Here is a 15,040-nt window from a genome sequence, read left to right as displayed (position 1 = left end):
ATCACTTCCTATTCTCCGTGAGAGCTCCATCCTCCCTGCCTGTTCTGTCTAAACATTAATGTGAAAAAGATGCAGCAAGATGCTAATAAACTGTGACAGGAATCAGAGAAAACGAGGGTTGAACCAGCAAACGTAGGACATGATATTCTTGTTAGCAGAACCATTACCAGTTCTCTTGTGACTGAATGGACACTTTATTGACTTATATCGAATATTCAATTAACTCTCAAGGTTACAGAGGGTGTCGTGTTACAATAAAGTGAGCCTCGTGGCAAGTTTTTTCTGCTTTGGATTGCAGTGAAGAAGTGAGAAATACGGGTTAAATGTGTTTTAAAATCACATTTCCACGTATAAAAGCGGTGAGAGCAGTCCGTGAACTAACATCCTGACAGTTTATCTCTTAACTATCATTTGGCACCGCTTCGAAAATGTCCCTTAACGAGGGGAAAAAAAAAACCCTCCCCGGTGTGCGTCGCTAACCCTAGAACAAAATGTCCAAAAGGCAAACAAACTTCTCCACTGTATGCAGACTCCTACCCAGCTCAGCCTCCAAAACTCCTCCTTTCAACTCTCTGACACTTAAAAAAAAATGTTTTTTCTCTGCTGCAGCTACACTCCTCCCTCCTTCCTCCTCCTCCTCCTCCTCCTCCTCTGTGAGAGAGAGAGAGAGAGAGGCAGAGGAATTTCATTGAGAAAATGGAGGGCACTGGAAAGACTAGAGTCCCTGGTGGAGTGCTCCAGGGTTTCAGGTTGCACCAGCGGCTTCCTTTTTCTGCAGGCAGATGAACTCATAATGGAAAAATGAGCGTGGCCGCAGTAACTCGAACCTCTCACTGGCTGGGCTTTGGGAGAGGGTGAAGGGGGGGGTGGTAGGTAGGAGGGTAAATGGGGAGGCTGGGGTGGGGTAGAAGCTCAGGAGGTTTAACAACAAGCTCTACCAGCGGTGAGCACAGAGAGCAGCTCTGAATTTAAAACAAGCACAGAGAGAAACACGTCCGTCCTAAAAGCTGCTGCAGATTGCCTGCAGGTCGTGCACCAACATCAGTGGACGAAGCTAAAATCTAATGCAAATAAAAAAAAAACAGCACACTCACTGTTTTTGTAGCAACAACCTGGAAAAAGAACGAGGCACAAAAGGATGTTTTTCTGCGGATAACCGAGGAGAAGTTTGGTGGAGTTTCCTCAAAAGCGTCTCTGATATGAGTTTCATCGGGAAAAGATCAGAGTTTATCAGTCAGACAGTAAAAAGGAGACATCTTGACTTCCTTAATGTACAGCGTAGAAAGGCTGGTTTCAGCAGAAGTTATAAATAAAAACACACATTTGTTAAAGAGTTACGATTCCCGGTAGTCCTAAAAATCCAATTAAAAACATCCGCAGAAGTGAGAAACGTCAGTCTGCTACCATTTAACCCTCCGAATGCTGAGCAGCTTCTTTGCTGTGGTTGCATCACTGTGGGTTCATTTTTTACTGTAGTATAAAGTCCTGCACCTCTATGGAAACAACACAACCATGGCTAGAAGGAGAGAGAATTCAGAAGTGACTTTGATGCACTGTGACGCAGTTATAATGCTCTAAGTCGTAAAAAACTAAAGTTACATTTCTTCAATTTACTTAGCAAAAATGAAAAAGCACTTGTGTACAGTGTAGTTACAGCGTCTACAGCAGTTACCAGAGCTCGAAAAAAGAAATAGCAGCTCTACATATTACATATATTTAACATTTTTTTAACTACCTCCACAAACTAGGTATCAGCTCTTTAAGATGTTTCACCACGTTGAATGTATCGTCCAGCAGCTTGCTCCTCTGTTCACTGTTTTTGAAGCATGCTGCAGTTATTTTATTACTTACTAAAGTAATAAAATAACTGCAGCATGCATTCAATTTTTCTCTCAGTGGCTCTAATTTGCTTCCATACGTGTCTACTATCTGCTCCGTGTAAACACAACCTGCAGTTCAGCCGAAATATTGCAGTTTTTTTTTGTCATGTGACAGATGGCTTCAAGTTTTTTTTTTGTTTTTTTTTTAAAACGAATCTCATGAGTATTTTTGGTAAAATTTCAAGATCAAACATGTAGAATAAAGTGCTTTTAAATAAAAATATAAAGATTTTAAGCTTACAGAACGACACATCACACACGATTTGTTCAAGTACCGTTTGAAATGGTAAAAATCTCCCAATTTTTCTCTTATTAATGGTGAAATTTTGCCCATTTTTAAGAGTTTATATAGCTTTCAAGTCTGGCGTTGCTAGTTAATTGAATAATAATTAATAATTATTACATCATAATTATATTAAAGAGCTTTTAATTTGATGCTTCCTGTAAACAAAACCCGGACCGGTTTCTGTTATTGTAACCTGATTTCGGTTCCATCCCAGAGCTGTAAGGTCACGATCACGTAAGAAGTAATTGGGCACACAAAGGAGGCGCATTAAAGCAAACGGCGTGTAAAGACAACGCAGCCGGCGCTTTCTCTCAACAATGCGAACAATGACAGACGGATGCCACAAGTCTACGGTCCCGTTTTAAAAGCAGGGTTAGAGAAGGAGGCTCCTAGTTTCACATACAAACTGGCATTCCATCGCTTAATCACTGCTATTGTGTCGTCTGAAAGACACAAAATGGTCGTGCCACTCGGTACACAATTAACCCCGGTGCTCTCACACCCAATCTCGCCCGTCGCTGCCCCGGTGGGAGCCGGCCAGACGTATTATTTACAGTATGATCGAGTGCTGCTGCCCTGGAATGGAGGGTTTGATTTTCCCCAGTGGCATCTTATCGCAGCGCCGCTCTGCAGCTGCATTCCCCGCGAGTGAGTCACGGCGGGAGCCACAGGCGAAGAGCTGCACCTTTCAGTTTTCATGAACTCGCCAGCCTCATTGATACAGTTGACAGACGGCACAAAAACAGACAAACACACTGGAGGAGAGTACGTGAGTCACCGTTTTGTTTGTGCGCTGAAGAAAAGCCCAGACACAAAGGTGAGCAGGGCAGTCACAGGATACGCAGCAACAATGCTCTCGCATCACGACGTATTAAATGTGCTCCACAAAGTGTCCCAACTTGCAGAGGATTTCGCTCGGAGCCTCTTGAGAACCGGTACGAAAAAATCTATTCCAGCTATTTGAGTCAGTGGCTGATGTGCCCAGACAAAGTGCAGACACTGTATACTGTACCACTTTTCTGGTCTGGTGAAGGTGCTTGCTCATGGCCTAAAAATACCGGCAGAGACAAGAGAAGCGATATGATAAATGCAGAGTTTGTCCTTGCAGTGATCACACAATCGCACAGTATATCCATATAATACGACTCATAGCGATGTTGCTTTGGGAAGCAGAAACTCTGATCAGTCACCACCTAAAATCAGCTTCATGCACAGTTAACGCATCCACTCTGTTTATAAACCTAAAAGTCAATGTAATGAAACATTTCCTCAACTGTTTCCGTTACAGATGTGCCTGGATGTCCCTCCATGTACCACCACAGTGAGGGCTACCCAAACCCCCAGCACAGCAATGAAGGTGAATTTTTTGCATTTTCTAATCGATTTATCGGTATAAACCTTCACGTTCTGCACATCAAAGCTGTTGTATGTTTTTGCCACGTGGTGAAAAAGTTCCAAAAAAACCCCCCATCAAACATGCTACAGCTCAAATGGTCCCAGAGGAAACTAGACATCTGCATCTCTTAGCGACTGTTTTCTGGTTTTAGAAAATTTAGCCAAGAGACTTTAACCAATGACAGGCCTTTTCGGAGAAACTGTGTCGTTCCTATTGGCTGTTAAATAGATGCAGATACACGTTCCTCCAGATGTTAGAAAACAGTGGTAGCATGGACTACGGTCGAGCATCTTTCAGATCCGGTACATAGCATTTTTCTGATTTGTGGTGTCTGTATTCTTTTAAAACCAATTACCAATAAAATAACTGAATTTAAAAATGCTCTAGTTTGGCTCTGTCTTTAGCAATGTCCCGCCCAAAAGCCAGTCAGCATGTTGAGTTCTTCACTTTTAATCAGGGTCGCAACCAACGATTATTTTCGCTGTCACATAATCCATCAGCTACTTTCTCATTTAGTTGTTTGGTCGATAAAAACATCTAAAAATGTTTGATGGAAGGGTTTTAGGAGCAGGTTTGACACAAGCAACTTTTATGAACCTAAACCCGATCACGCTACAGACGTAATCCATAAATAACTGATTCATTTGTATGAAAAATTATTGAACATTATTCCAATTTGACGTACACCAGCTGGAGGTCGTTAAGCATCACGGCAGACTTTGTCACGGTGCCCCTTTACTCGCTAAAATCCTCCAATGCTCTCTGCTCGCCGACACAGAACTGCCCACCTCGTCTCTAGAAATCAACCGATACCGAAAAATAAATGACATCGGTGGCAAAAAAAACCTCGATCAGGATGTTTTCATTTAGGACAGAAACCAGAGGGCTGCAGCAGGAGGACTGTATTCCCAAAGTTAAACGCCATTTCCAGATTCCTACCCACACCAGCTTCAAAGGCTTTTTGCCAAATTATTGTTGTTGGACAGTCGAAGGATTCACAGTGATATCAGTGCTGCATGGACCCAGCCTCCTCCACTTCTTTATCTGCATCGAGCCTTCGCTGATTCGAGCTCTGCGGTCATTGGCTAACCGGCGTACAGCGTCCCTGTTTCCATTGGCTAACCGGTGGTGTGTCTATGTTTCCATTGGCAGAGGCTCTCGCCTCACCCCTGCCTCAAGAATCCCTGAATAAACATAACTCCTGGAAAAAAGCACACTATTTCCCCAGCAAAAAGGAAAACAATCCCTCCCTTCTCTCCCATTGTTTGCGGGACTGTTTTGGGTAATTTAAATTCTTGTTCAATTATTTTAAGCGTATTGAAGCCGACAGGAGACGTTTAAAGGCCTGAAGGACGCTAGGGAGGAGTTCAGAGGTCTTGGGAGCAAAGATTCGAGTCCCTTTCACATGAAATCCCTGAAGTGCTCCAGTAAACTCCAGTAAAAGAAGAGTGCACACTTATTGGCTTAATGTTATTCATGCGTGAGTGGATCCTTGTATGTTGGTGTATTCACAGCTTGGCACTGATCCCAAATGAGCAGCGAGGATCAAGGCCACTTGAAGCTCTAACACAATTCTCCCCTTGTCTCTCAGGCTATCTGTTTGAAAATGACTCCCGCGTGGTTCCAGAGAAGTTCGAAGGTGAGCCCGCCTACCCATAATCCCTCTGCATTCACACTTTCAATGCCCGGCCCGGCCCAGCGAGGCGTGCACGCTCTCCGCTCTCTGTACCCGACGTCACGTTGTGGACATCAGAGCTGCTTGTGTTGAGGGTTCTCGGCCGGTGGGTTTGGTTTCCTCGTGATGCTGCTGCTGCTCGCTGACGCTAAAGGAGATTGAGTGAAGAACCCGAGGGCGTCGGCACTGGTTGAACCGGTGAAGTGTGCGAGTGCTCGGCAGCGGTAACTTAGCTGTGCTTCTCGTGTTCCCACACTTGTGTACGAGGTATCGGGTGACCGGTAAACAACCGAGAACCAAACACGAATCAGTGTCCGTTTACCTGCTTGTTGCATCACTCAGGGTTGCTTTTATTTCTGCACTGGTAAAAATGAAGGTTTCGAGCTGCAGTTTCCATCAGTTTACTGCCTGTTTTGTTAAATTACAGATACGTTTAAAAACAAAACAGGCAAAAACTACACCCCAAAATCTGTATTTTTACAAATAGTTATGTTCTTTTATAATATGTGACCATTAAATTATACATTTTTAAATTTAAATTAGCCGTAAACATTTTTTTTCATATTTTGCATATTAATTGTTTAAAACTTTTTTTTCTAAACAGATTTTCCGTTTTGTTTAATTACAGATAAGATCAGGTACAATCACAAAAAAGTAATAATTTACTTGTTAACTATTTATTTATATATATATAAACAAAAATAGACCAAAACTGTACTTAATGGCCACAAATCTGGTCATGCATTCAACATCTAATTACACAATTTTTACTGTATTTGAATCAGCAAAAAATATTCTTTTACACACATTTGCCATTATTTTATTGGAAAGTTCTGTTTATTAAGGATTCAGAACTCGTGAAGACATTTAAAACTGTTGTTTTACAGATAATATTTAGTAAAATCCCAGAAAAAAAGCTTTTATTTACATGTTGACAAGTAAATAATTTCCACATCAACACGGTAATTCAATCGATGTTTGGCGCTAAAATTGTTTTGCTGTTTTTAAATTGGCAAAAAATGCTATTTTACAGAAATCTGCCTTTAACTTGAAAGTAAAATTGTGTGAATTAAAGATTACTTTAGAGGTAATATCTACTAAAATGGCAGAAAAAGTATTAATTGAAATGTTTTGTGAAAGAAACAACACGAGCCAATAATCAGTCATCTTTACTTTTACAAATATTAATTTATTCTTTTGCAGCGTGTGGCTGTAAAATGACAGCTTTAATGTTTTAAAACTGTTTTAAAACACAGTGTTTCCTAAACGTCATGTTCTTTATTTCTACCAGTGCGCACCGTGTGACCTTTAGTTTAATCTTCTGACTGAACACATCGAGCCTTCCCTCGATAACAAGGATTTCAGTTTAGTGTGCAGTCGTACAGATCGGTTGACCCGTCGACGTGCTGGACGCATTATTATATTTTTCAGCTGTTATGAGTCAAAGTTTGTATATGTAATGTAAGAAGCACTTAGGCCATAATTTAATGATTGAATCTTAATGGTCTGATGCATTATTGCGCTGAAAATGTATCAAATATCGCATGAACTTGGCTGGAGATTAACCGCCGAGCAACCAAGGCAACGCGTTCAGAACCTTCCAGAACATCTGTGGCAGACGTAAAAGCATGTGACCCTAAAAGTGCGTCTCCTCGGTTTCTCGTGCAGGTGAGGTGAAGCAGGAAGGGGGCGGCGTTTTTCGCGAGGGCACGCCTTACCAGCGCCGCGGCTCTTTGCAGCTCTGGCAGTTCCTGGTTGCCCTCCTGGACGACCCCGGCAACGCCCACTTCATCGCCTGGACCGGCCGCGGCATGGAGTTCAAACTCATCGAGCCCGAGGAGGTACGTCTGGAGTTATAGCGGTTTAGAGTCGATGCTGGTGGGGGAAACTTGAGGTGCTTTGTCTCCTGATGCTTTCATGTTTTCTGCGTGATCATCGGTGACCTTAGATGGAGGCAGAGGCTGTCCAAGGAGCTCTCTGATTGGAGAAACTCAGATTCTTAGAGGAATCGTTAAGAAATTTCAATTTTTAATCTGCTTATCGAGTCGGCTACCGAACACATTTCACTCGCACTGCTTTATAACCCCTACCCTTCATCCACATGGACCTGGACATCCATCTGCACCATTAGACACTAATGTAGGGCTGCATGCTTTTTATGCATCGACGGTACTGCTGAGGACGTGCACTACTGTCCTCGTACCGTAGATATGACCTGCTGCCCAACGAGTCCTTCCCGTCTCCTAACGCCTTTGTCTGAAGTAAATCGTGAGTTTAGCGTAAATCAGGCATTTCTGAGCTGCTCGATTAGAAGGTAAACGAAAATTAATTTAACAAACGCTGCCACAAAACGGTTTATAAGTTTGTGGTAGGACTCGGGCTGGACCCGAATAGCCGACTCTTCGTTCGCTGTGCTGGAATCGGGACATCAAACTTGATCTCCGAATATCCCCGCCACCGCGGAAACAGAGCCGTCGCCGCCCCCGAATATTCTGAATATTCGTCATTAATTGGGACCGAATGTCCGGAGATCAGAAATTGCTATTCGGACCAGCCCTATGGTTGGACCCGGATTTCACGACAGTAAAGTAGCCAGAATAAACCCGAAAATAGTCACGATGATATGAAAGATTAGTTCACGTAGTTGTGCTGCTAACATTCAACTGTTGTAGGCAGCAAAATTACACCATCAGCAACTCTTTATTTGTCTTCTCTGACAGATTTTCAGTAACTTTTCTGCTTATTGACTCTCATTAAGGCTGAATACAGTCATTTTGCTGCAACACTTTACAACCGTAGCTGCGAAACATGCAGGTAGGACCAAACAATAAGCAAAATAAATAATCATATTAACTGTAACATCAGTGAATTCAATATAAAAACAATGATTCTTGCTTTAGTCTGCACCAAAAAAAAAAAAAGAGCATGTTTCCTTATATGTGGAGAGTGATTTATGTGGTCGGGCGTCTCCGTCGCGCCACGACGCCTCGTTTATAACTGTATGTTTATGCTTAAATATAGCAGATCCTGCAATTTGGATGTTGCGCTTTGCTGTATTGCGACAATATTTTGGTTAATTGCGCAGAGATGCATGCTGGAACTCCACTCTCACATCACCACCGAAAAACAAACTAACTGTATTAATTCATGTAATTATGATGAAATGTTTGTTTACCTTGATAGACGGAGAGGAAAAACTCTACTTAGGTGAAAGTCCTGCAGTGAAAATATAACTTAAATAGGTATAATCAGGGAAATCTACTGAAAGTACTCTTACTTCATCAACCTACTTGTTGTAAACGCTGGATTTTACTGCAACTCAAAGAACAAATCAAAATAAATACTGATCGATGAGCAGAAACATGACGACATAAACGACATCCAACCCTGATTTCGATGCTTTAATTAGGATCTTTTCATTAAACTGGTCAGATATTGAGTCCTGAATGTTTTTGGAAAGCGAACCAAGTCGTAAATAGTGATTATTTCTCTTTTTTTATTGACTTGGAGGACTCATCAGCTGATGATGCTGCAGCTTTTAAAGGCCTTTTTTTGGCTGCTGCTTGCTCAGTAGTAATAATATCACTTTAAATGTTTAGAGAGAGGCAGATACATAATTTAGAAGGCATCAGCATCAGCCCATTACTGTACGTCCACAGATAGAGGATCGTGTTGATAAAGATCCTGACATTAATATAAATGCGATAAGGGCCAAGTTATTCTTGGAAGGAGCTTACGGGGGTTTTGAAGGTGCTACCTAGATTACAGCGATCAGGAGTGGGATTTGGCCACTTTCCTCGCTGCTCTATTCTCTGATCCGTCTTCCATTAGTCGCCCCCCATTCATTATTCAACACATGAAACGCCGGATTGATAAATGAAGGACGAGCGCTATCGCGGAAACATCCAACACCCCCGTCCCGCTCTGCCTCTCGCCTCCTCGCGTTTCTCCAGTCGAGACGTTTTCGCGATGTTTAAGTCTGCAGTTTGATCGCCGTCCCCCCCCCCCACCGTATCAGACGGCGTCCATTTAGGGCGGAATATGGACCAGCCTATATCGTGCTTTTCCATTATCTTTTTACTGTACATTAAAAATGAATGAGAGTTTTTTTTTACAAGAGCAATTAGGGCTGAGAGCTCACTCAGGGATCAAACGGGGCTGCTGTGGGATCCAACCTGTCTCCCTGAGTCATGGATCCGAGCGCCTCCCTTCCCCCAACTTTTACAGCTTCTCCCCAACATGTTAGTCAAGCTGAGCCGCTGCTGCTGCAGGACGCCCTGATTTACCTCCCGGCAGCCTGTGTGGGCTTGTTGTGGGGGACATTCATTCTCCATCAGAGGTGGTGGCTCCTTTATCAGCGGAGCTTTTTTTTCTTTTTTTTTGGGCCGGAGCTGTATTTCACCGACTCCTATTTCACTGCAAACACTGTGGGACTCTGGTTGCATTCAAGTGGTAATGGGTTACATAAAAAGGAAGTGAATCCACATGTGGGGACTCGCCCTGGTCTTGGCATGTTGACACAGTTGAATTTAAAGAGCGCCGGGCGGTTCGGCTCGTCAACGAGGACCCCTAGTGGCCGCACAGCAGAGTTACAATCACCTGATTTATTGTTTTAGGGACCAAAACTTGGCCCGCTAAGCTTTATTTTCAGAGGTGTGACTGGGTTTCCTTCCTCGCTCAGGTGGCCAGGCTGTGGGGGATGCAGAAGAACCGTCCAGCCATGAACTACGACAAGCTCAGCCGCTCTCTGCGCTACTACTACGAGAAGGGAATCATGCAAAAGGTACAAAACATGCAAACTCCACACGCAGAAGACTCACAGAACTTGTCGGTTTAAGCTCAACAATTTGAGGAAAACATCTAATTTTGCGTAGATTTTTCTGACTGTTGGGTGTTTTTTAAGCTGCTTCGGTTCAAAATTCACTACGTAATGGATTTAAAACTCCCACAACACACCATTAAAGTGTCTTAAAGTGACTTTCATGCCAGGCTTGAAATTGCAAAACCCTGCATTGAAATTATTTAATTTCTGCAGCCCTAAAGTCCTACATTTAACTTGCATTCTAACCTGTTTGCTGAAGTGTGTCTTCGATAAACATATAAGGTTCACTTTAAACATTTTAATGGTACCAAATCTTAGAGACTTTATCAGACAGATAAACTAGTCAGGTAAACTTGCATAACAATAACAGTGTAAGACCATACTGTGTAATTTAGCCTCTTAAATGAGTATTTTATCAAATTTTGTCGGGTTTTAACCTTTAATATTTACATTACTGAGGAACTTCTCATCATAAATCACAATGTTTTAAAAAATAATTACTAGTAATTAAAGCCTGACCGATGGTGGACTTTTAGGGCTTTCAGTAGTCAGAAATTCTGATATTGTTTATATATGTTGATTAACTTTTAAGCACTGTAAATCACAAATTAGTTCGTCCTTTAATGTAAAGACACCGGTTGACTCGGCACCACCGTCTGCTCAGCTGTGTGCTCTGCTACATGTGCTGCAGACTGAGCTGACAGCAAACAAAGGAGCTGCTGTGTGATGACAGTTTCTAAATGACTCAAAGCATCTTTTTCTGCATTAAGTTTTCTACAGGAAAGTTTACATTTAAAACATCTCTTGTTGTAAATGTGCTATTTGAGTAACAGTGACTTGATTGAATTCTACCTTATTGAGGAGGTGTAGTGGATTAAGTTACATTTAAGAGGGTTTCTAATATTTTGTCCACCCCGTTAACATCCATAAAGGTGCAAAAATATCACTACTTTTGAACGTAATGCAGTCCAGCACCACCCACCAGCAACTAAAACAGAAAGTTGTTCCCTAAGTCGTAGCTAAAAGCTTTAAATTATTTCACTAATTCTTCACAGATCAGTTTTTTTTAAACCAATAATCAGAACAACGTTTGGGCCGGCGGGTCGTGAACAGTCCCTGCAGCTGGTTTTATCTCCTCCCCCGTGTGCCAAAGGGAGGTTTTTATAGTGATTTTTAACAGTCCGAAGCTGTTGATTAGCAGTTTATCAGTTGGATTGTGAGCGGAAGAACAATAACTAAGAGGGAGGAGAATAAAACACATTCCACCCGAATGTAGTCGTTCGTATTGGCCGATAATCGATCCATAAAACATATGCTCGTGTTTAATTACCGCGTAAAATCAGTAGGTACGACTTATAAACGAGGGTTTACTAGTAATAAATGATACGCAGAGCTTTCTACATGTGGAAAGAACCGATATGGAGGCAAATAGAGCAAAAATAAGGACGATAACTCGCCCATGTCCGGCTTCAAACCACACGTTTTCTGCTGAATTTAACACAAAAAGATGCATCTTAGGTTTTGGGAAGTGATTTAAATGAAGGATTTCAGCGGCCGGTTTCACATTCCTGTCTGATTTCTATGAGAAGTTGCTGCTGTTTTAACTCCCTGCCGGTTGTCGTTGGATGTTTATGTCCAGCTGTTGGGTTGTGATTGTTTAGGAAGCGTCAATACAACATCCATCCTGCATGCAGTCGATGTTACAGCAATTAAAACCTAACGTGTGGCAGCAGTCATGCAGTGTTGGTGTCTTTAATGATCCTGACATTGATTACATGCAGCAGTTGTTGTAGTTTTACTGGCTGGGCGGCGGACTTCTACATCTAAACAAGTCAGAATGTGCTGGAACAGATTTAAGAAAGTGAAAATTTTTGATTTTCTAGACTCATTACTCGCAGCACCGCAGGATTAAATAGCTGAACAGTCACCGTAGAACCAGTCACAGCACGGAAAAATGAAGAAATAACTACAAGTATCAGCATTTTATTAGCATTTTTCTACTTGCGGACAAATCTGTGTAATATTAATACTTCTCTGTCGGTATTTCTACTCATAAAAGAATCTGTACGATATAGTTCCTTCCATCCTGAGCAGTTTGGACAATTCAAAATAGTACGTTTACTTTTTTGTAGGTAAAGGTTGTAATATCGTCAAAGCATCACAAAGCTGCTGTGATCTAGATTCAGTTGGGTGTCGGTCCTTAAAAAGTTAATAATTAGCTACAAATATCAGCATTTTATGTGCAGAGTCGTTATTTTTCTACTTGTGGACAAATCTGTGCAGCATTAATACTTCTCTGTCAGTATTTCTACTCTTAAAAGAATTTAGAGTTTTTTCCATCCAGAGCAATTTGGACAATTAAAATATGCTTTTTGAATTCTTTACTTTTTCTAGTGATATTTCCTGAATGTTTGCAAGTGTCCCCACGGTGGGGTTAATAAAATGTCATGATTGAAATAAATATATAAATAAATAAATATAAAATGAATGATTATTATTATTGTTGTATAAATATATGTTATATTGATTTAAAAAAAAAAAAAAAGTGAGCTTTTACAAGATTGAATTTCCCTTCTGGGATAAATAAAGCATTTTTCATTTCATAAAATGTCATAACATCATGAAAACATCACAGAGCCTCTCTTCTTTCTGTCGTATCTAAACAGAATTTCCTCAAAAAATTCTCACCGCAACCTTTAACGACACACCTGCTTTACGTACAGACTTGTGTCGGACGCCCGTCTCATGTTTCCCTTCGTCGTTTCCAGGTGGCCGGGGAGCGCTATGTTTACAAGTTTGTGTGCGAGCCCGAGGCCCTCATCTCGCTGGCCTTCCCCGACAATCAGCGGCCCAGCCTGAAGGCGGAGTTCGAGCGCTACGTCAACGAGGAGGACACGGTGCCGCTGTCGCACCTGGACGAGGGCGTGCCCTACACCCCCGAACAAGCCCCCCAAAACATGGGCCCTCAGCCCTACTCCAAAGGCTACATGTACTAAAGCCGCCCCACCTCCACCTGCCCTCCTCTTGCCCCCCCGCCTCCAGAAATTCTCCTGTTGTACCAACCAATCATCATACACGCCCTGAAACCCCCCCACGCACCTCTTGCACATGCCCACCCCATCCACTTGTATATAAGGCTATGGTGTTTTTGTTTTAAATTAATCTCGTTAGGGATTTTTTTTTTGTTTTGTTTCCGTTTTGTTTTTAAGAGCTGCATTCCTCTCACATCCGAGGCCTACTCGATCCATAAACATGACTGTGGTTGAAGAGATTGCTTAATAAATACCCATAATAATACCCAAGTTAAAGCTCTTGTGTATTTTTTTTTTTACTTTCTTGTATTACATCTCATCGTTTAACTTGCATGATGAGGTACGCCCACCTGAAGTAGGAGCGACGCTGTCTGGATCATTTAAACGATAAACAACCTCCTTCATGCACACCAGCCTGAAGAAAGAGAAAACGAAAATACAGTTAATTAAATTAATTGCTCGCGGCAGCCCAACACATTAACAGTAAATGACGACAATTTAATTTGAAGTGTGACCCAATAAGTCAAAATCAGAGCCGAAGCAATTAGTTGATTAATCTGCCGTCTGTGGGTGAAGGACGGCGGAATAATTGGAGCGCTGGCTTCTGGGAAAACATCATTTTTATTTATTTTTCAATAGAAAAGAGACTAAATAATTGTTACAATAAAAAATGCTTGTTGACAATCTTAATGACTAAACGTTAATAATTAAGTTAATTGGGTGAATTTGTATAGGAAACATGTGCTTAAGATTTAAATTAGTCAACTTAATTGATATATTAGGTGATATTTATTTTAGTGTTTTAATTGATCAGGTAAATTCATGCTACATATTTAATCTTGTAGGGACAGTTCCATCTTAAACCAAATATTTTAATTAGTCAGGGAGATTTGTTTACTACATTTAACAAGTGTTTGTTTTATTGCTGGGGAAGTTTAATCTATTAGTTACACCTTTTACCTGTAAAAGGTTCAGAATAAGGTTCCAATAATAACGTATGGAATTCATATACGTGTATGATTATTATTTATTAAGACACGTATCATGAAACAAATCTTTAAAAGGCTGTTTCCTGAAAATAAGCTGTTTTTTTTCAGTCAGGAGTCTCCACTTGAGCATCACTTCCAGTTTAATCCTCGTCTATATTCTGAAGGTTCACGGCCTCATAAATAGAACATTTTATCCCTAAAAACAAAGTGAAAATACATTTGGACTGTTGGAAGTGTTTTCTTTGCAGAGAAATACATAAATATAAAAAACAGATGTATAAAAGAATGAATAAATTTTATCCAAAAGTCAGATTTGTGTTGTACAAATTAGTGCATATATATATTTATGTAAATATACAATTACTATACCTTACATAACATAAAATGTCACAGGACTCATAATACAAATAATAATTGTTTTAATGAAAGTAATCAGCTGGAAAAGTTTGATATCTATTAATTAAATACTTATTGTACTGCTGTGTCTCCTCTTAACAAAATGTTGTCTGATTAATTTTCTGCTCATCAGCCAACAGTTTAATTCATAATAACCACTAATCTGAACAATGTAATCAAAGTTTCTTAAATGAATCCTTGAGGACTCACCGGCGCTGCAGGGTGAAGCTGTGCCACCTGCTGGTCAGTCAGAGTATTACACCCGTCCTCGGGGTGCTTCCTGTCGCGTCTCCACAACGTCCCACGACCGGCTTGTGTCTGAATAATAATGCAGTGATGTTTAATTAGTGTGCTCCAGGCTGTTTGTACTAAAATGACAGTTTTTCATAACATAAAGTTTGTGTTTGTTAAATACTGTGACTTCTGCGCCTCAGACCTGGAATACATTCACCGTTGCATATTCTCATATGTGTTAATTACCGGATGTTAATTAATAAAACTTATTTCAGTGCATGTCTCTGTAGAGTCCCAGCCATTTCCTCTGTGTACAGTTTCACCTTTTTT

General features: G+C 41.1%; 1 protein-coding gene across 1 annotated transcript in view; it reads left to right on the top strand.

The window, feature by feature from the left end:
• The window catches only part of etv4 (ETS variant transcription factor 4), a 40,640-nt gene extending 27,279 nt beyond the window's left edge, over window positions 1–13,361 (top strand). The window contains exons 8-12 of the mRNA XM_008303541.1: window positions 3,455–3,523; window positions 5,154–5,201; window positions 6,906–7,078; window positions 9,919–10,020; window positions 12,828–13,361. Coding sequence (XP_008301763.1) covers window positions 3,455–3,523; window positions 5,154–5,201; window positions 6,906–7,078; window positions 9,919–10,020; window positions 12,828–13,055 — 620 coding nt within the window. The 3' untranslated portion in view covers window positions 13,056–13,361. The remainder of the gene's footprint in view (window positions 1–3,454; window positions 3,524–5,153; window positions 5,202–6,905; window positions 7,079–9,918; window positions 10,021–12,827) is intronic.
• The last annotated feature ends 1,679 nt before the right edge of the window (window positions 13,362–15,040 follow it).

This window comes from Stegastes partitus, unplaced genomic scaffold (assembly GCF_000690725.1).
Source record: "Stegastes partitus isolate 25-593 unplaced genomic scaffold, Stegastes_partitus-1.0.2 Scaffold2029, whole genome shotgun sequence".
In the NCBI taxonomy this organism is placed as follows: domain Eukaryota; kingdom Metazoa; phylum Chordata; class Actinopteri; family Pomacentridae; genus Stegastes; species Stegastes partitus.
This window is presented reverse-complemented; position numbering and strand designations above follow the sequence as displayed.